This window comes from Carassius carassius, chromosome 28, assembly GCF_963082965.1.
Source record: "Carassius carassius chromosome 28, fCarCar2.1, whole genome shotgun sequence".
Classification (NCBI taxonomy): Eukaryota; Metazoa; Chordata; class Actinopteri; order Cypriniformes; family Cyprinidae; genus Carassius; species Carassius carassius.
Genome location: NC_081782.1, coordinates 4,327,771 through 4,349,875, shown reverse-complemented (window position 1 = coordinate 4,349,875; position 22,105 = coordinate 4,327,771). Strand labels below are relative to the sequence as shown.

Below are 22,105 nucleotides of genomic sequence, written 5' to 3'. Positions count from 1 at the left end.
CTTTAAAGTTTCTACCAGTGTTGACTGAGGAGGGTTTAGTGATTTGTTAGAGTTGTGACTGTGATGTTGAACCTGATTTAACTCTTTCCATTCTTCTCTCATCGTTAGTCACTGTGCAGAGTGGGTGGAAAGGAACGTTCTTTTGTCTGCTTTCTGTGATTGTGACCTTTAAAGGTTTGTGCTCTGATTATGACTACTATACTAATTTCAGTATACTCATACCTTTTAGTTAGTTTATATGTTAAATTGTCCCTTGTTTGGATAATTGGATGAGTTCATGGGTGAAATCTCACAAATAAACACGTCTAGGTCACATTTCACCCCAAAATCAAAAAAGAATATATATTTTGGGATGTTCCTCTCACAATTTCTCCTTACTTTACAGTATCTGGTCTTTTATTTTCCGAAGTAATTTTCATAAGTGTCTCATTATTTTGATTGTATTTTTTTTTTACTTAAATTACGTTAATTTTCATTACTCATTTAAAAAAGTAAAAAGTCTGCACAGGTACTAATATATTTTAAACAAATGTATATTTATTCGGGGGAAAAAATAACATGAGGGACGTTATAAGCAGCAGACTAATCGGAAATGGCTGGATGTAGAGAAACCGCTCATATTAGCACCTGATTGTGGCTGCTGAGAGGAAATTGGAGAAGTCATGTCCTTTATGAATGTTTTATTTAGGTTTGTTTTAGCAACAGTGCAGTGGTTGATGGGGGTTGTCATGTAATACTTTAAATCTGTTGCAAGAATGAAAAACCACACAAAACTGAAAATGATTCGGAGGGTTTGGTTGATAATTTTCGAGTTATGGTTGGCATTACTGCTCTCTTACTCACAAGACAGACACAATCATCTACCATAAAACCCTACATTTCTTCCCTAAACAAAACCAGGTGTTATTCATAATGGTAACCTTACTCCGTTTAAATGCAGAACTAAAACATTTTCTACCGAATGTTTACAGTACTGGTCAGAATAACAGGGATTGACATAACAGTATTTTATTTTAGTGAAACCTACAATAAACTTCATGTAGCTTAAAGATGTACAATTTTCATATTTCAGTCTCAGCCTATACTGTTTATGTGGTGACTGACAACTCACCATTGGTTGGCACATGTAACAACAGCCAATCACAGTCATCTTGTATGCCTGACATCATAATGGCCCAGAGCATTAGGAATTCTGAGAATTAGCAAGTTTATCTTGCATATCAGTGCATGTTTCTATTTTGCAGCCTTAGATGACGTCTAACGGACGGCTGGAAACCACTTGGCCTGCTGTCTGTTCAATTAAACAGTCCAATCTAACCTACGTAGATCTGGCCCAAGTAATAAGACTTGGGCACAAAAACTGTGGAGTTTCATCTGATATGTCAACCAGACTAACAGTTGGAAATAAAGTTTGGAATAAAATTGTTTCTACTGTCGTTTTTCTTTGATTATCAGTGTATTCACTAAAGTACATTATACCATTTAGGACCTTGTACGAGGTAATGCCATTATATTATAACATCGCGGCACCTGCTATACATATATGTTGATATAGATGGAAGGATGGATGGATAGACGGATTAAAAAAAAAACAGCTAAATTCGTACACACGTATATGATTTATACAAAACGTGCGCGCGCTTGCTCAATCTGGGTCGCGCGCATCATCACCAGTGTCGCCGGCCACTGTGACTTTAAGAGCAATTTTTATATATATATAAATATATACATAAATAATAGATTCTTCCGGTCCATTATAACAAACGGCAAATATAGTGTCAGAAAGCCAAGAGGGGTATTATACAGGATCTGTTCTCGCTAAAAACAGCGTTTTTTCCCCCCCTTCATCATGGTGAAGATCAGCTTTCAGCCCATAACGGGACAAAAAGCCGAGAAAGAGGAGGCTGATGGAGATAAAACTCAAATATTCATACCGCATCCACACGTAAGTTTCGCTTTTTATGTACATCATATGAAATGTCACGCAAATAAAGCGGTTGAAACGAACCAAAAGCCGGAAAGGAAAGATCATCTATGGTTAACCATTAATCGTGTCATTTCCTGGGATGATAATGATCTATAGACAACACTCCAGGATCGAGGTTTTATGTATTTGTAGTTTTCTTCTTCTTCTGAAATACAGAAATATTGTTGCCCTTTGGTTTCATAACAAGAGGACATGGATGCTGCAGCACCTGCACCAATCACATCATATACCGTGCATCATCTTCATCTCAGCAATAACATGTGCACTGTCTCCCTACGTGCTTAAAATGTGTGCATTATTGAGACATTTTAATAACATGCTCTTTAATTATTTAATTAAAGAACATCTTTGGTTCAACTAATATAAAATAGCTTAAAGCATCTTGCCCTTTATTTTTAAATATATTAATTATAATGAATGCTTGGATTGTTATTGTCAGTTCTTAGGGCATTTATTCTTAAGCGCTTATAATGACAAGGGATGAAATTTGACAGTCCAGCACAGGTTTATGTGTCTAAGCAAAAACACACACACACACACACACACACACACACACACACACACACACACACACACACACACACACACGCACAAATCCAATAGAGACAAAATGGCAGATGGCTACGGTGAGGAGAAATGACTTCCGTGAGCTTTAGCTGTTTAATATCAGCGTGTGTGTGGGGGGGGGGGGGGGGGGGGGTTTGCTGTCTTTGGGGACCAAATGACCTCCTAACGATGAAAAAACAAGGTGAAGGGAGTAATTCATGGACCACTCACATCTCTAATTATTCCTTTTGTCAGAGATTGCATACTTCCCTGCTATAAAAGATGCAAAAATTTTGTCAATTAGGTATGAGTATGCAGTATTTAAGAAACATAGGCAGGGAACGATCTGGTGAGGTTTCCTTGAAGTTATAAACAAATCAGTGACAGAAAAGAAATCATTAATATAAAGCTTGTTCAAAGTTATCTGGTCTTTAATAGCATTCTTAAAACATTAGCGCAGAAATGTTATTTATATATCGTTCATGGAACATTATGCTGAAACGTTTCCGTCTAGTGTTTTAAAAAATAACTGCTTAATACTTATTACAGAACATTAATGTAATATTACCATAAAACTGATCAAATGGAACATTCACTAAATGTTTTCTATAACCTTTGTATTCAGTAAGAATGTGTTCATAACTTAAAGGGAACAATATGGCAATGGGGGCCATGTCTGGATGACCTCCTGCATATACAGAGATGCTAAATTGCGCAGTTGCTGTACACTTTGCTTTCCCATAAGGACACGGGAGCCGAGGATCCAGAACTGAAAAATACAAATTGAGGAAAGAGAGAAAAAGATACAGACTTCACTTTAAACAAATAATGTATTTTGCTTTTTGTAAAAATGGGGTAGGTGTTACGTTAGCGTTTATTTAAATATTTCTTAATGCAAAAACAATAAGCTGACAAGTCAAAAGGAAGTCACCATCATGATGTCAAACCAAATGTGCATGTGTAAGTGAGTTATGAATGAGGCCAGATCAGGCCATGTGCCGTGCAGTTGGCAGATGGGTAGCAAGACTGGGGGCGTTATTAGTCATTGCCTATCGGCATCTCGCATCTAATAATTCCCCGCTGTAGTACGAGAGCACTGAATAATCCATTCCTGGCTGCACGGCATACAAGTGAGTGTAGTGCCGATTGTAGCACGTCTCCCAGTGTGTGGGTGATCATACTGAAAGTGACACGGTATATTGAGGACATGATGAATTCATTACTGCTTTGTGTGTGTGTGCGTCGCGTTTTGCCATCTTGGTAAGGACCAAATGTCCCTGCAGAGATAGTACATCCTAAAATGACCTACTTTGTGGAGGCCTGTGAGAGGAGCTTATGATGAAAACAACTTCATAAAAGGGCTAAATATCTTCATTCAAATTAGGGTGTATTAGTATGCTAAGGAAAAGAAACATTTGTAAATGTCCCTAATATGATATAAAAATATGCATGTGTGTGTGTATTTGTAGGTGGACGAGGAGCTGGTCTTGCCTGTCGGACGGAAACGCTCCTCTCTGAGTGGACTTTGCTGTCTGACAACCGCACTGATAGTCTTCACCTGCAGTTTGATATATGCTTCAATTTATATCTACCGCTACTACATCATTCCTCAGGTAGCACACAATTAATTGCATGAGTGGCATAAAGCCCGAAACACACTGCATGATTTTTGGCTGTCCAAGACGAAAAATTGGCAGCGTGAAACAATCGTGGCTCCTAATCCGTGGTTCTGTGTCGCACAGTGAGAAAGATTCAAAGATGGCTGTTGTCACGGTCTTGCGAAGAAATATAGCCTATGATCATTTTATGCCATTGTCAGAAATACAACGTGATCATTGCACAGTGTGTTTGCTGCTACGACCCACGTTTAATGACCAGCCAAAAACAACAAAAAAACACAACATGAAATCAACTGCTTCCTCTTTTGCCACTTCCATTTTTTTAAGCACACATAAAAACTACAACTGCTAAAGTGTGATTCATCAGGCTCTTTTTGTTTACCACTTGCGCATGCTGATGACATTTGATTCTTTTATAGAAACGTGCAGTCTACATGCATGTCGTACCCAAGTTTAATAGATTCACGTCACACAGTGTGATCTGCATTGATCTTATAGGATTGCTGTATTGGGATAACATTCACAATTATGATTTTATAATTAGTTAAGCTGAAGCCTCTGGTTTGTTCTGGTATTCTATTTTTCTCTCAAGAGCTTAAATGTTTTGTTAATGGCTCGCTGCTGTGATTCATCCGCTATGTGAGTTCATTATAAACTACTACTTTGTACTATTACTTTGTTTTCCCATTTATTGACTGACAGCTCTTTTGTCTCTTTTGTTGAGAAAAATCCGGAGTAAGTGCACTGTGTAGTTCTAGTAACTCATGAACTCGCACAAAAACAGATTCAGTATTCCTCAGAATTAATAAAAACTGACATGCAAACTCAGAATATGATGAAAACCTGCAATAATTATATATATATATATTATACATATATTTATCCTTTATGTATTTAATCCCATTTTATTAACCAATATCTTTGCCGCTGATCTTCGATTATCCAACTCAACCATAATAATAAGCAAAAATGACTTTAGATAAACATGACATTTGTATTTGTAGTGTTGAACTTTGTTTTCCTACAATGCAGAATCACAGCACAGCTGAAAGCTTTGTTTGAGCCGTGAATTTTGAATTGACATTTCCTTCAGCCGGCATATTCTTTGCCCTTTTGGCATGAAAGGGACAAAAATAGAGCTTATCTATATTGAAAACAAACAAGCAAACCCATCCCAGATAAGAAAAAGTAATGCAAAAGTAATGTAATGCATTTCTTTCCATAAAAAGTAACTAAGTAAAATAATTAGTAACTTTTTTAATGGAGGAACATAATACTGTAATGCATTACTTTTAGAAAGTAACTTTCCCCAACACTGCTCAATATCTTATCACATTTTATTCAGACTGCAAACACAGGAAAAAGTCAGACTGTAGATTTAGAGACACCCGCTAAAACAGTTTGTTCGTGATAGGATAGTATGAAAATCAATATTGTTTTCCCACAATTTTAAGCCCTATTTGAAAGTTATCGGTTATCTTTTGTTCTTTTGCCAGGAATTTTTGTTCAGGTGACAGGAAGATCAAAACATTATTATAATATAATTTAAATCATGTATTGTGTGTGATGGTTATTCAGACTCCGGATCAGAGTCGGTTCCACTGCCGTGTCGTGTACGAGGATTCGGTAGCTGCTCCCCTGCGAGGGTCTCACGAGCTGGAGGAGAGCGTTGGGATCTACCTGAAGGAAAACTACGAGCAAATCAGCATTCCTGTCCCCGACTTCAGCAACACTGACCCTGCTGATATCATTCATGATTTCAACAGGGTAACACTTAGCTCTTGTTCTATATACTAATACTAATGCATCAACAGAGTATGTTTTCACGTGTTGTGTTTGGGTTTTTAGGGTCTGACGGCTTACCATGACATTGCTTTAGATAAGTGTTATGTCATTGAGCTCAACACCTCTGTGGTCATGCCACCACGTAACCTTTGGGAACTGCTCATTAACGTCAAGGTACCTGTAGCCTATTGTTTGTATATAAATGCAGTTGAAAAGTAAACTTTTATTTATTTGATAATGTTGCCTTTTTGTTTTTGTGTAGAAAGGGACTTACCTCCCCCAGACGTACATTGTCCAGGAAGAGATGGTCGTGTCTGGCCGTGTTAATAATATGCATCAGCTTGGCCGCTTTATTTACCGTCTGTGTAACGGTAAAGACACGTACAGGCTCCGCCGCCGCACCTCACGCCGTCGTAAGTTTACATATTTTTGTCTTTTTCTTTAGTGTGAATAGTAGTGGTCAGCTAATATGGATCGGTCAAATGCTGTTTCCAATAGAGAGCATCATATCACCCTGAAATTAGATAAAAATGACATTATATTTAATAGGATAGTTCACCTAACAATTAAATGTTAATTCATTTTTAAAAACTAAGGTATACGTTTTTCATCTCAACAACAAGCTACAAGCCCAATTTGGCAATACAATATTACAGCATAATTAATTCTTCATCTTCTTGGTGGGAGGAAACTGTGCTCCTGTGTGGTATCACAGCTGCCATACAAATCTGATTGACGTCCAGCTTAATAGCTCATTGCAGCTAATTAGCGGAACAATTAAGAAACTCCCGCGGAATGGCTTCCTGTATTAAGCAATCTACTTCTCCCTGGTTCACGAAGATCATTTTGTGGGAATATAATATGATAATATCCATTATCTGGGACAATTTCATGGAGGCAGGCTATGAAATTATGATCCATGAATATTAAATTGTTAATTCCTATTTGATGGTGTTTTACACAACATAATTTCCCATATTTTGCGATTGCATTATGTTTTATAATATATATTAATCCATGCGCTAAATAAATACACTGAAAAATAATTTTTCAAATTTGTATATAAAACGATATTCATTAAAGAACTTTTTGTAATGATTCTAGGGATATGCCAGTATCATGTTGCATTTATTTGCTAATGCTTTTATCAGGGTGTATGGTATTATCACAGTATTAAAATTTAGTTTTAAAAAAGTGGTCATAATACAGTTTAACAGGTTTAATAACTTTTATCTTATAACAAAAATAACTGAATAATTAAATACAAATAAAGAAATACAGAAAAATATATAGAGTTAAACGTTTTACACAGATTAAAGTGCAAAAGAATTATAAAGACCAATAGGTACTGTATCACTTTACAATAAGACCTTATTAGTTAACCTTAATGAATGCATTAACATTCACAATGAGAATTTTTCATTAGCAGTTTATGTTATAATAAATTAACTAATGTTAACTAAGGAAGCCCTAATGTAAAGTGTGAATGAACAATAAAGAATCAAAACACTTTCAGACAATATCTAGAGCATGCTGTAGTCCAGATTAGAATGTAAAAAAAGTTTGAAAATGAATAGCCTATTAAGTCTAAATATTTAAGTATTTGGCGCTGTGATGAACACCCAAGCAAATCCACAAATCTGAATGGCTAAATTATTTAAATACTTTGTAGAAAGTAGCGCAGCTGCTCTATTTATAGGGTTTTAGCTTTTGTTAATTATAATAACCATTTTTTTGTTCACATTATTTTATGTTTCCTGTTAGGTATCACCAAGCGTGATGCGCAGGACTGTCACCGAATCCGTCACTTTGAGAACACTTTCGTGGTGGAGACAATGATTTGTGAGACTCCATAGGCTGTTTGTCACTTGGCCCCGCCTATATCTGATGAGATCACACCCTCTGGTCTCGGTAGCCACAACAATTTGAAAATCACACTCTTGACCTCTAATACTTGTCTTTACACCCCATTTCTCTCTTTTTGTACTTCTCTCTCTGTACCTAGTAATTCATTACAAATGTTCCCTTAACAAATTCTGAACAGTTTGTTTCTGCATATTTGCAATAATCCACATTTTCAAATTGATGCATTTAAAAATGTAACAGTAGCATCTGAAGTCTTTAAATGAGAAAGTTACACGGGCATTAAGCTGCACATTGAATGCATTCACGTACCTGTGTGTAATTGGCTGTTTGTGCTCCTTCAAACTGCTCTTTGCTCTCTTATGTATTTGTGTGTTTTTAGATCTATTCTTGGATAGAGATGCACCAAAACTGTGGCCAAAAATTCCATAAAATGATGTGGAAAATATTACCAGAAAGCATTACTCTAACATCTAATCTCTTTAACTGCAAAAATAATTTTCTTAGTATTTTTGTCAATTCCCCTGTTGGGTAAAAGCACTTATAATATACAGATTTCCAAAGGTAAATAGTCTTCTTTTGCCCTGATTTGTGTATTCTTAGGCACAATATTCACTTTTCTTTCAGTGCATCACTACTCATGAATATCCTTACTGATCCTAGTGCCGGTTAAAAGTCTGATAAAAAAAATTGCTTCCATCATAACATTTATCATATGTATTAGTTCACGAAGTATATTGATATTGACTTTAGTGCTTCTACAACTTGCTTCCTGTGCCACTTCCTCTTTTCTTCCTTCTCTCTCTGCATGCTTTTCAAGACGACTCATGCATCATTTGAGTATTTTCTTATCATATGAGCGAAGCCTTAGGCCAGATTCATGCCCTGGACTAATGTATACAATCTCAAAAGCTCTTTGTGATTATATTTGTGTGTGTTGAAGTTAAAAAGCTTGTTTAGTTTGGTGAAGCAAACATGTAAATAAACCAATAAAACCTAACTATCCCACATTTTTGTCATTTCTGTTACAAAACCCTGATAGCATGGCCAAACCCAGTTTTTTTATTTAACAAAAGCAATTGCACAATACAAAAATTGCAGTTTATGTTGCATAACTGCTTGTTTTGCACCTTAAGCAGGTTCTAGAAAAATATCCTGGTGATAAACAACAAACAGAACCCATATCATAGCTGATTTTGATGTTAAATCAGCTGGGAAACTTCTCCAAAGCCCAGAGGAAGTCTGTGTAGTATCAGACCTCTTGTACTGTATGAAACTGTAGGAAAGGGGAAATGAAATACATGTCACTAAAAAACGTTATTCTCAAGCATGACTTGGAAATGATTTTGCACAATCTTGTGTTTGATATGCCCATCCTCTTTGCTCAGTCTGAGGTTTCAGGTTAGATTGTTAAATCATGCATAAATCTGAGTCATAGTTATTTCTAGAGGGGTGTCTGAGAGCAAATTATATAAATAATTCAGTCAAATAGAGTAGTTCAATCAAAAATCAACATTTCAAACATACAGCTTTCTTCTGTGAAACAAGTTTTTTTTTTTCATGCAATGATGCAAAATGAGATCCAAAAATGATAAAAAAAAGCACTATAAAAATAGTTTTTTGAAGTCATGTGAGAAGCAAACTGAAAAATGATTCACTGTTAACTTTCCTGCTCATACTCTGTTAACTGAGAAACACTGTGAGTGGAAAATTGAGTCAGTGAGTATGTCGTTAAAAAAAATAACTATTAATTCACAAATTGGACTTATTGGGTTTGTTTAACAGACATTGCTCACTATAAACTGTTTTGGTATGGAAAAGAGCTTTGTGCAGGTTTGGAACAATGTGAAGGTGAGTAAATAATATGAAAATGCAACACTTTATTGTGTCCTTGTTACATGTGACATGTTTTATAATACCAATAAGGCAAACTCTAACCCTAACCATAAGAACATGAAGTTAATTACTATTGCTCAGTAGGTCACCTTTAAATAAACTGTAACCCATTCACAGCAGAGGATCCATTGGTGAGCAAGTGATATAATGCTAAATTTATCCTTATCGGTTCTGATGAACAAACTAACTCCCCTACAAGTAAGATTTAGAGTTTTCTTTTTAGCAAATTGTAATTTTTCGATGCACTATTCGTTTAAAATATTTTTCTCCGAACTTTGACCTTATCCATCCATGTAAATATACTTATAAGTTACTTTATAGCTGATGAAATATGCTACCAAACGCAAAGGACTGCTTCCAAACGGCATCGTTCCAATCCTGCTGTGCACATGCATCAGCTGTGTTAGTTTATAAAATCTAAACACAGTTTATAGAACAAATTCTTAACAGCTAAGTCATGCTTAAAACTTCAAATATTTTTCATCAAACAGGTTTACTAGGATTATATAAGGTTATTAGATTTGTGGCAGCTAGACAACAAAAACACACTATTTTGCATTTATCTAAAGAATGTATAAAATCTTCTCTGCTGCTCATAATTTGAAGGCATATTAATTATTATTATATTTTTATTTCATTTTTTTTATTTACTGAATTTGGTTACAGTAGTACACAGGAAGTCAGGGGGTGAAATATAAGGATACATGACATTAAATATGACACCTGCAAGGCAACCGATCATACAGATTTAAATTAATCATAAATGTTGAAAGATAAACCAAGGGTATTAATACAAACTCCTTTTTAATATAACATATAAAAAATAGGTAAAACTGACAACAGTGAGAAAAGACACTTCAAGAATCACTGAAACCTCAGATTCATGATTACATGTTATACAAAAACTCTTTTAAATTCAATATTGTGGTTAAAAAGTCCATTTTAAATGCTTTAGATGACAGAACAAAAAAAGTGCTTTGAAATCATCTACATCAGCTATACAAAATAATCAGATTTCTGTCATCTGACAATAATGATGGCAAATTCAACAACAGACACATTTATCACAACACTGTATAAACCACAGCAGCCATAACTGTTATCGTGTTATATGAAGAAACCACCTCAACTGTAAACATCTATGATAGCAATGATGATGACAAAAAAGGGATATGTTAGTTTTCATCTAAAATATCTTAATGTTGTCCGAAGCCAATATTCTTATATAATATTTAAGCATCAGGATCCCCAGATGACCTCAGATATATTCATGATTACTAATACAGATGGAACCAGACACTGCGTAAATGTACGTTTTTGTTCATGTGACTGACAATGCAACAGTTGGACATAGAAGTTCCTCTGAAATGTTCTTAGGACAAAATGCAAAAAAAAATAAAAAATACAAAACAAAAAAACGCATTGAAAGTGAGTGGATGTTTTCACACCGGCATCACAGGAAGTGGAAAAAAAGCATAGCCTCAATGTGGTTCATCATTCTAAAAATAAATAAGCATACAAAACTAAACCATGTTTTATAGAGTATCAACAAAATGTAACACTTATTTTTTATTATAGACATTCTGGAAGTCTTTACATGATGCTTCACCACAGATAAGCCTAAGTTTCAAAAGTACATAAAAAAGTAATTAATGATTTATATGTATAATCAATATGTCACTTAACGGGTTCAATAGACAACAGTGCACATTTAGAAATTTAAATGGGACATTTAAACAAAATATGTTAACAACTCTGCAGTTTATCCTGCTCAGGAACATTTTAGTGGAAGAATGAAATAAGTTTTCAAGTTCAAACAGGTGTTCTGGAAGATAAACCACGGAAGTAGTTAGTCATATTAACCAAGAACATGTTCCACTAACATTTGATGCTCATAAAGTGTCCAGGTAAGTTTTGAACACCATCTATATTTACTTTATCCAAAGTGTCCTAACACTTTCTATCTTCCTGTATGGTTTAAAGGGCTTGATGGTGAGGGAAACAAAAGAACGTCGGAGAAAGACTACAGGTCTACAGTCCTCTCAAAAGTGTCCCAATTTGCCCGCAATTCACTCTTATTCAATACTTTTGCGAGCAAGCGCATTTTTTCCCAGTGGAACGAAATGCTTTTTTTTGTTTGTTTTTTTTGCGAAAGAGCTCAAAAACATTGTAATATCACTTTCCTTCCATCTTCATCCATCTCAATGCCCTATTGTGGGCTCCGTTGTTTATCCTAACTGTTAAGACATTTCCATCGACCTGCTGAGAGAATGAGTGCCTGCTTCCGTTTGTCTTTTCCCCTTGTCCTGCCAGAACGAGTCCAGAGAGAAGTAGTAGATGAGCGGATCCAGACAGCAGTTGACACTCGCCAAGCACACGAGCGCGAGTAAAGACTCCCCGCAATCGTTCTCAGTGTACGTCAAGAGATGTAAAGTAAACGGCAAGAAAAATATCACAAACACCAACATGTTGACTATAAAAATCATTATCACGTTCATTTTGTTGTTCACCTTGGCCGCTCCAGCGCTGGGACGCTTCCTCAGAACGATTACGACCACGGCCGTGGAGACGATGTTGACCATAAGGAGTACTAATAAAAATATCGCCTGTGAGATCGAGACGACATGCGAGCTTTTGGAGTGCACTTGAATCTCAAAGCACGGTATTTTTGGACACCCCTTCAGGGCGTCATAGAGTCTTCCAATCTCTGGGATGCAGAGGGTAGTGAGGAGGATCCACACGACCGCGCAGCACTTCAGCGCGCACCCGGAGGTTCTCAAAGACCGGGAGCGCAGAGGGAAGACGAGGGCGATCATCCGGTCCACGCTGATTAAAGTGATGAAGATACAGCTCGTTCTGATGTTCACGCGAAACAACATTAAAGCAGCGGTGCATGTGGCAGCTCCAAACGGCCACTGGAGCGTTGCGTAAAAGTAGACGCGCAGCGGCAGGGAGAGCGCGAGGAGCAGGTCGGACACGGCGAGGTTCACCATGAGCACGGCGCACGGTGACCGTAACCCGTGAGAGCGCAGCAGGATCCACAGGGACAGCGTATTGAGCGGTAGACCCACTGCCAGAACCAGGCCATACACCACGGCCGACGCCTGGAACCGGTTAGAAGGTTCGAGATCAGCAGTTATACAAGACGAGTTGGTCCAGTTCGAACACATGTTCGCGTTTCTGAAGAGAAAGGCGTGCGAAATAACAAAGCTTGAGTCGAAGCTGGTCTCTTAGATTTTGATTGACCTCTGAATGAATTTGAAGGTGGTTTTGAGGGAACCCAGTGAGAAATGAAACGACTGAAGAGGAAGGATGTAGAATAAGGTGAGGGGTTTTCTCCGCCTCTTTAGTGGGGCCTGTCCTATTTCTCACGGTAGGTTGATTTTTAATGTCAAATTTAATGGCAAACTTTATTGACTACAAAAATATTCCACTCTCTATATTCAGAAAAAAAGTACAGTTCTCTGACCTCATTTTGACCTCTTGGGACATGTTGTTCACAAAGTGACGTCACATGTGAACCTGCTAAAAAAAGGTATTATGTACTCGAAGAAACATTTCAACAGGAGAAGAATACTACACAAGCGATGTAAGGTGACATTTTGGACAACAAAGATGGTAAATAAAACAGAAATATAGCGGTTAATAAATCTTATGTCTACTTATATTTTACAAATGCATTTGTATTTTTTTTATCCTTAAAATAATGATTCTAATGAATTTTTTTTTCATTTTTGAAAGTGAAGTGACATTCAGCCAAGTATGGTCACCCATACTCAGAATTCATGCTCTGCTTTTAACCCATCCAAAGTGCACACACACAGAGCAGTGATAACACACACACACACTGTGAACACACGCCCGGAGCAGTGGGCAGCCATTTATGCTGCGGCGCCCGGGGAGCAGTTGGGGGTTCAGTGCCTTGCTCAAGGGCACCTAAGTCATGGTATTGAGGGTGGAGAGAGCACTGTACATGCACTCCCCCCACCAACAATTCCTGCCGGCCCGAGATTCAAACTCACAACCTTTCGATTGGGAGTCCGACTCTCTAACCAGTAGGCCACGACTTCCCCATTTTGGAGTTTTTAATAATTGGTATTACTATAAAAATCGTTTTAAATTACATTTAAGGCATTGATGTGCTTAACATTTTTCTTTTTCTTATTATTTACTAATTGTAATGTTACAGTAATGAGAAATAAACTTAATTTTATATTTTCCATCATAGCAAAGAGGCGAAAGTACCCTATTGACTAATAAATAAATACAAACCTGATTCCAAAAAAGTTGGGACACTACAAATTGTGAGTACAAAAGTAATGGAATAATTTACAAATCTCATAAACTTATATTTTATTCACAACAGAATATAGATAAAATATCAAATGTTGAAAGTGAGACATTTTGAAATGTCATGCCAAATATTGGCTCATTTTGGATTTCATGAGCTACACATTCCAAAATAGTTGGGACAGGTAGCAATAAGAGGCCGGAAAAGTTAAATGTACATATAAGGAACAGCTGGTGGACAATTTTGCAACTTATTAGGTCAATTGGCAACATGATTGGGTATAAAAAGAGCCTCTTAGAGTGACAGTGTCTCTCAGAAGTCAAGATGGCCAGAGGATCACCGGCGGAAAATAGTGGAGCAATATCAGAAAGGAGTTTCTCAGAGAAAAATTTGAAGAGTTTGAAGTTATCATCATCTACAGTGCATAATATTTTCCAAAGATTTAGAGAATCTGGAACAATCTCTGTGTGTAAGGGTCAAGGCCGGAAAACCATACTGGATGCCGTGATCTCCAGGCCCTTAGACGGCACTGCATCACATAAAGGAATGCTACTGTAATGGAAATCACAACATGGGCTCAGGAATACTTCCAGAAAACATTGTCGGTGAACACAATCCACCGCGCCATTCGCCGTTGCCGGCTAGAACTCTATGGGTAAAAAAAAGAGGCCATATCTAAACATGATCCAGAAGCGCAGGCGTTTTCTCTGGGCCAAGACTCATTTAAAATGGACTGTGGCAAAGTGGAAAACTGTTCTGTGGTCAGACTAATCAAAATGTGAAGTTCTTTTTGGGAAGCTGGGACATCATGTCATCCGGACTAAAGAGGACAAGGACAACCCAAGTTGTTATCAGCGCTCAGTTCAGAAGCCTTCATCTCTGATATGGGGTTGCATGAGTGTGTGTGGCATGGGCAGCTTACACATCTGGAAAGGCACCATCAATGCTGAAAGGTATATCCAAGTTCTAGAACAACATATGCTCCCATCCAGACATCGTCTCTTTCAGGGAAAACCTTGCATTTTCCAACATGGGAATGCCAGACCACATACTGCATCAATTACAACATCATGGCTGAGTAGAAGAAGGATCTGGGTACTTAAATGGCCAGCCTGCAGTCCAGATCTTTCATACATAGAAAACATTTGGTGCATCATAAAGAGGAAGATGCGACAAAGAAGAAGACAGTTGAGCATCTAGAAGCCTGTATTAGACAAGAATGGGACAACATTCCTATTCCTAAACTTGAGCAACTTGTCTCCTCAGTCCCCAGACGTTTGCAGACTGTTATAAAAAGAAGAGGGGATGCCACACAGTGGTAAACATGGCCTTGTCCCAACTTTTTTGAGATGTGTTCTCTTTCCCTTAAAATGATAAATTTTCCCAGTTTAAACATTTGATATGTCAATCTATGTTGTATTCTGAATAAAATATAGAAATTTGAAACTTCCACATCATTGCATTCTGTCTTTTTTAATTCACAATTTGTACAGTGTCCCAACTTTTTTGGAATCGGGTTTGTAAATAAATAAAGGTCTTAATAGCAGACTTCAATATAAAAAGATTTAAAAAAAAAGGAGATGGGGTATGGTTTTAACATGTGGAGAGTTGTAACAACACTATTTCCACCTATCAGGGATAAGCTAGGAGCCCTATGATAATTTGATTATTTACCCACTTCCCACCTGAATCTTATATGAATGGTTGTCACAGCTGGAACTATATATATATGCAGATTCTATAAAGAAAAAACTGATTTTGATGTAAGAATCCAATTTTTTTTATTATTTATTTTTTTACCAAAATTATATTTTTCTTAGTGCTTAAGCTGTTGCAGAATAAATCATAGATTTTATATAAGAATAAATTGTAGATTCTCATGCAAAACTTTTTTTAAACTGCTAATTTCAAACCATTATGCTAATACAGCTAAACATTGGATGACAGGGGTGGGTAAGATGTAACACATTTTAGCATTCCCATGGTTAAAACTAAGAACTTTCATATTGTCTATATGGAGCTTTTTTTGGCAGCATAAAAAACCAAAGGAAATGTAGGTAAAATGTGCGCTTGTGCAGTTTCTGGATCCACCAAGCCTGCGCTCTAGGGTTAAAAATGTTGTTTTGACACCACTGTGAATATGACTGAAAAAAAAGTTGCACACAGACACAGTATCACACACAAACTGTATTTTCTATCACCCTAAACCAACCCCTTACAGAAAACTACTGGCAATTTTTGGATTTCATAACACCGTTTTGTATGTTTTTTAAGCCTTTTGTTTTACGGGGGCACAGGAAGTCTCATCATAAACCATTTTCACGATGTAGTACCCATGTCATTACACACATTTGTGTTTTCATAAACCATATATATCAGTACACACACACACTCCTGCATTGAACAGAAAGCGGACTTGAGAGCTGTGGTCATTCGTAGAAAGCACGTTGTTTGTGAACTTTTGAACTCTATGAGGCGGCTGCTGTTTTTGCTTCTTTAGTCCAACTGTTGCAACTTACCCCAGTATGTGTTACAACATCCCTGGGGGGTAGATTGCAACAAAGGCACTCCCTCCATGTATTTGACATCAACTTATAAGGGTTTGAATCGGTGCCTTTTGTAGTGAACAAATGTGGGTGTTTTGTATAAAAGTTTGAGCACTATAGCTAATAAATTCAGTGAGTTACAGATGCTGAAACAAAAAAGTGTTACAACCATACCCAGTCTCCCCTTATGTAGGCCTATGCATGTAAAATGTGACCTGGACATCTTATTTTCATTTTGAAACGAGGTGTATGTTAAGTAAACATATATCTTACTCCAACCATTATCCTTAAGTGTTATGTGAGAAAACACTACTACTAACAATAGAAATACCAGAGTAAGATTGTTACAATAACTTCATTTTCACATTTATATAAATCAGTTATGTCACATATACACTAATGTGTCACTGAGTATTTACCTCACATCAACATGTTTCTGTATCTTACTTTCTGCTGCCCAATATCAAACAATTTTAGACAACAAATATTGTAAATATAGCCATAAATATAGGGGGTAAATAAATTGTGCCCTATAAAATTTTAACAAATGTGACAACATGCCCCTAACTTGATATTTAAGTAGAATAAACTTTCAACCTTTAAGTGAAAGTAGGTTATGTCGGTGTTGCATTCATACAAAACAACTGCTGGGGAAATTAATTTGGACTGAGAGGGTTTCTGAGAGGGTTGGTGGCGTCTCTAACTGTACTTGAACACGTTCCCACAGCTAAAAATATGTGGTTTATATTTTATAGGTTGATCTGATGTAGCAGCACTAGCAATCATCTTCAGAAAGCTGAAATGAATATGCCTCAAATGGAGCACACATATTTTAATACAAAGTCTTATTTATTGCAATAAATAACATGAACACAGACAAAGGGAGATGGAGACAACAAAAATTCAGAAGTACCTGCACATTCTGCGTGAGGAACCTCAAAAACTGTAGCTGAAGCTAAAATACTCTTCATTTTAGCTTCAGCTAAATTATTACAATTTATCATTACAATATTATAATAGAGTCAAGTTAAACTTTTATAAAATGACTCGGCTACATTAAAGCAGCATTATCTTTTTAATTATAAAACACATGAAAGTATATCTATAAGCAGAGCATATGGGGTGTGCGATATGAGGATTTTTTATCGTGGACGATAAAAATGTCTCCACAATCTGCTTTTGTAGAAATATCGTGCTACAGCGCACATTCTATCAGCTGCAGTTCTGGTGTCTTTGTCATATACTGAACAACACCACATGCATTCACAGCAGTGTCAACTCAGCAGTAGTTACTCTCTCATTATTTGCATGTGCTTTTAAATGTTTCATTTGCGTGCTGGTCTGACCTTTGCTAATACTGTCAAAACACACAGGGTTTACATGTAGACTCAGTTGGTTATGTGTAAAATTAAAGTTAACAGCTGAGAGAAAAACATATATGTGCCTGTATATTAGATGTGTGCAGGTCTTAAAGGGACAGTAGGCCTATTAAACATGCTGCCTACTGTCATTACTGTCAAGGGATAGATCACCCTAAAATGTAATTTCTGTCATTATTTTCTCACTGTCACGTTGTCCCAAAACTGTATTCATTTCTTTCTTGTGCTGAACAAAAAAGAAGATATTTTCAAGAATGTGGGTAGCCAAACAGTTGCTGGTCCACAGTGAATTTGATAGTAGCAGAAAATACCATGGAAGTCACTGAGGACCAGCAACTGTTTGGTTTTCCACATTTCTCAAAATAGAATTTATGTTCAGAAGAAGAAAGCAACTCATTCAGGTTTTAAACCACTTTTGAGTGAGTAAATGGTGGTATAAAAATAAAACAGCTGACAGAATTTTTATTTTTGGGTGAACTATTCCTTTAACGTTTATAAAACATCAAAACACAAAGAGAAAAATCACCCACTGCTCTTGACTGAAGAAATTTTATACAGTTGCCTTAGGAATCAGTTTTTATAGTGTTTTATTTTTATATTTGTTAATTCAATTTATTGAATGCTCCTGCTAAACATACCTATTGTAACTGAAAATAAACTACTGTTTATTTTATTTGTATAATATGTGTAGTTGTAATGTATATCTTTGTCATTCTTTTAGCTTTGTTATTAAAAAATAAGAACAAAGATTTTTATCTTCGCCCCCTTTGGCCTAATATCTTCCATTCTTTTTTGTTGTGTTTGTTGTTTTTACCTTTTTTCTTTATTATAGGGAAATTAGTTTGGCTGTAATACTCAGACATATTGCAAAATAGTAAAACCAACATGAAAAAAGAATTGTGATCAAATCATGAATTGTGATATTTCTAAAAAAAAAAAAAAATGATATATTGTTTCCATATTTCCCACCGCTAGCAGAACAACTTTTTACTGGTGCAAAAATGAAATGGTTGAAAAACTGAAATGTTGCAGTTCCCTGCTGTAAAACAAGACACTCCATGCATTTAACCTTTACTCTCTCAAAGCACATTTCTATGTACATTTCACACAGATGCATCTGCTTCAGAACTTGAACCTTTGACATCAACTTAAATTTATTCTATGACAGGAAGATAGGGCTAAAGTTAATCATTGGTTTTAACACCGTAACTGAACTCACATAATGTGATTATGAACCTCCTGTTGACTGACAGGCTTAACCACGATTAGAAAAACCTGAAGTGCGTCCTCTGCTGGTGAAAAGAGGAATAGGGTTGTTGAAGCCAAACAAATCATGAAAACATTGACATTTCTAACGGGTTTAAAAAAATTGTCATAAGGTTAAAAAAATAAAAAGTAAAGTATATTATTAATATATATATATATATATATATATAATTTATAAATTAGGTTACATTTATAAATAAAATGTAACCTACAATTAGCACTTTATGATATTATTTTTAGGACAATTAAACAAATGTTACCACCCAATTCCCACTACTGTAATGCATCTGACTTTTTAAAATAATTCTTAATGATTCTTATCACTGTAATACGATTTTTATTCCTCTGTATTATTGTAGAAAATAAATTATGAAATGTTTAAAAATAAAATGTTTAATACATCAAAGGCAATTTAAAATCAGTATAAATAACTTATATTCTTTTATTATTCTATTGGAATAATTAGATACTCTATTCTATTATTCCTAGTAATTTTAACGATCCAGTAATAACTTATTTATATATTCTTTGTTTTACTGTCTTCATTAAAAATGTATTGATATTAATTAGCAAACTGTATTTTTTCAGTATTACAGATGAGTAAAATGACATGTATGAGTGATGAGAATCATCATGTAATAATTAAGATGGTAAAGAATAATAAAGATGTTAAAATTTGCTTAACTGTCAATAATGTCACAATGCAAAAATAAATAAGTAGAGTAAGGCTTATATAGTACAATTCAATACATTAAAAAAAATATTTAATTTTTTTTGTTTTGTTTTGATCTGTTAGGGGGGAAATCTGACCAGGACACACTTTTCCTAAGTAAACATAAAATTTTCTCCAAAATGACAAAATGTTAATATCATCATGGCTCATATAAACTAAACATTACCTTTGTGTTATGTGATTTCACTGCTCAATTTTTGTTACAAGAATGTTCCAAAAAGAAATTGCCATAGTTTCAGATTAAAAGCAGTGATAAAATTCCAGTGCATAAGAGTTACTGCGATTTTGTTTAGTACCCAAAAATTCATCTACATCACATGTAAACACACATCCTGTGTGTACATACTTCCCATCCACCTGCATACTCAACTATATGAGCATGTCTTCCATCTTCTTTCATTGTGTTCCTATAGGATTAATCATCCTTGCATTTGCTCTCCATGAGTTTTAATGTAGATCTTTACGTAAAACCAGTATCCACACATAATTCCGTATTGTCAGTGGCTTTGGGCGTACCACTTTGTATTTCTCCAAACGTTAAACTCTTTGATCCACGTATGCGTTTCTCTCTGACGCGTATAGCCATTCTCCTCTCTCGCTGCGCAGACTCCAGGTTCTCTTTAAGGATGAAATAGTAACATGCGCCATCTGCCAAGATGTTCACATTGCTAATGCATATGCTTATGTGAACAAAGTACCGTAGATGATCGATGGTGCTTTGGTGCCACTTGCCTGTCTTGGCATGGAAGTATATGGGCGCTGCTATATGGTAAGGAATGAAACATGTAAGGAAGACGGCTAGGTTGCTGAGAACAATCTTCATGCTCTTGTTGTTGCACAGTTTGGAATCTCCAGGGTAGCGCACCCTCAGTTTGTGCAAGATTTGTACCACACGCAGGGAACAGAACACCATCACCAAGGCACTGCTGCAAAACACTGTTTCCATAGATGCCAGAATCCAACTTTTCGTCCAAGTTGAGTTGGAGAATTGCTCAAAGCAATACACTGTTTTGTTTGCTGGATTATCGTGAAGTTTGTAGATGGGGAAGCTGCATCCAAAGACCAATATCCACAAGATTAGGCACACGATCATTGCCTTGCGTGGAGATCGCAAACGACGTGCAGCGAATGGAAACTGTAGAGCGATGTATCGGTCGACCGCAATGCACACGCTCAACATGATGCTGCCGTAAATGTTGACATAGAGCAGGCTCTCCAGCAGGGAGCAGAAAGTCTGGCCTAGATTCCAGTGCTTCTTGTAGGCATGTATTTTAAAAGGCAGGGACAGCATCAGCAGGCTGTCGTTGATGATCAGGTTGCAGAGGTAAACCGTGGATTCGCTCCAGCGTCGAACTCGGAAGAGCAACTGCCACAAAGCAGCCAGAATCAGAGGGAATCCGAAAACCAGAATGGGCACATACACACACATCTGGACCCAACACACCCAATCACAGTGGCCTGTCCTGGGGAGAGAAAGACAGAGATGTTTTTTGTTTTTTTTTAAATTGTTAAGTTAAAAGTGCTGTATGGAACTTTTGGACTGTTCTCAAGCATAACAATTTCATAATATGTTTGCAGGTATTTAGGAAACATACTTTGTGTTTCTACAAAAAACAATGCTACAGCCAGTTATTCTACTTCTAAATGTGTGTTCCGTGTCGGAATGTCTGTAATCATTTTGGTTCCACCCACTGCCACAAATACTATTTCAACACCCCGGGTTGCTAGTTAGTGGAAAACACAGCATACTGCAGTCATGGATGCAAGCAAATGAACTGGGTCAGAGATTGTATATTCTACCCCTACCTAGCATCCACATAAAGATCAGAGGCATATTAAAACATGGATAAATCAACTCAGCCACTTGACCATATGTATGGCGTGCTATTTAGAACTTCCAGATAAGGATAAGCCAGTTCGTACTGGTTTCTTCTTCCGGTGAAGCTCATTTTATACGTGCTATATATACAGTAGGTAGAGACTCTCACAGAAACCTATTCTGCCTCATTCTTATTAGAAACTGAGAAACAAAATAATTCTTATATAAAGTATATATAAACTCTTATATTTTATATGCAGATTAAATAAGTATTAAGTAAACTTTTGGCTTGACTCCTGAGGCCAGAGGAGGGCGCAATAAGCAATTAAATGAAGCGCATTAAATTTGTTTTTTGATGCAATGAAATAAGACCAT

At 36.3% G+C, this 22,105-nt stretch overlaps 3 protein-coding genes across 3 annotated transcripts; 1 reads left to right on the top strand and 2 right to left on the bottom strand.

Moving 5' to 3' along the window:
• The first annotated feature begins 1,642 nt into the window (after window positions 1-1,642).
• itm2ca (integral membrane protein 2Ca) lies at window positions 1,643-8,800 on the top strand. Its single transcript, XM_059513921.1, has 6 exons — window positions 1,643-1,945; window positions 4,003-4,146; window positions 5,731-5,919; window positions 6,001-6,111; window positions 6,200-6,350; window positions 7,702-8,800. The coding sequence occupies exons 1-6, from the start codon at window positions 1,850-1,852 to the stop codon at window positions 7,791-7,793; spliced, it is 783 nt and encodes a 260-aa protein (XP_059369904.1). The 5' UTR covers window positions 1,643-1,849; the 3' UTR covers window positions 7,794-8,800.
• Window positions 8,801-11,691: 2,891 nt separating this feature from the next.
• lpar5b (lysophosphatidic acid receptor 5b) lies at window positions 11,692-13,015 on the bottom strand. The gene has a single exon (XM_059515061.1). The coding sequence runs from the start codon at window positions 12,864-12,866 to the stop codon at window positions 11,937-11,939; it is 930 nt and encodes a 309-aa protein (XP_059371044.1). The 5' UTR covers window positions 12,867-13,015; the 3' UTR covers window positions 11,692-11,936.
• Window positions 13,016-19,609: 6,594 nt separating this feature from the next.
• Window positions 19,610-21,860, bottom strand: gpr55a (G protein-coupled receptor 55a). The gene is made up of 2 exons (XM_059513690.1): window positions 21,835-21,860; window positions 19,610-21,374 (listed from the first exon to the last, which is right to left on the bottom strand). The coding sequence occupies exons 1-2, from the start codon at window positions 21,858-21,860 to the stop codon at window positions 20,372-20,374; spliced, it is 1,029 nt and encodes a 342-aa protein (XP_059369673.1). The 3' UTR covers window positions 19,610-20,371.
• Between the last annotated feature and the right edge of the window lie 245 nt (window positions 21,861-22,105).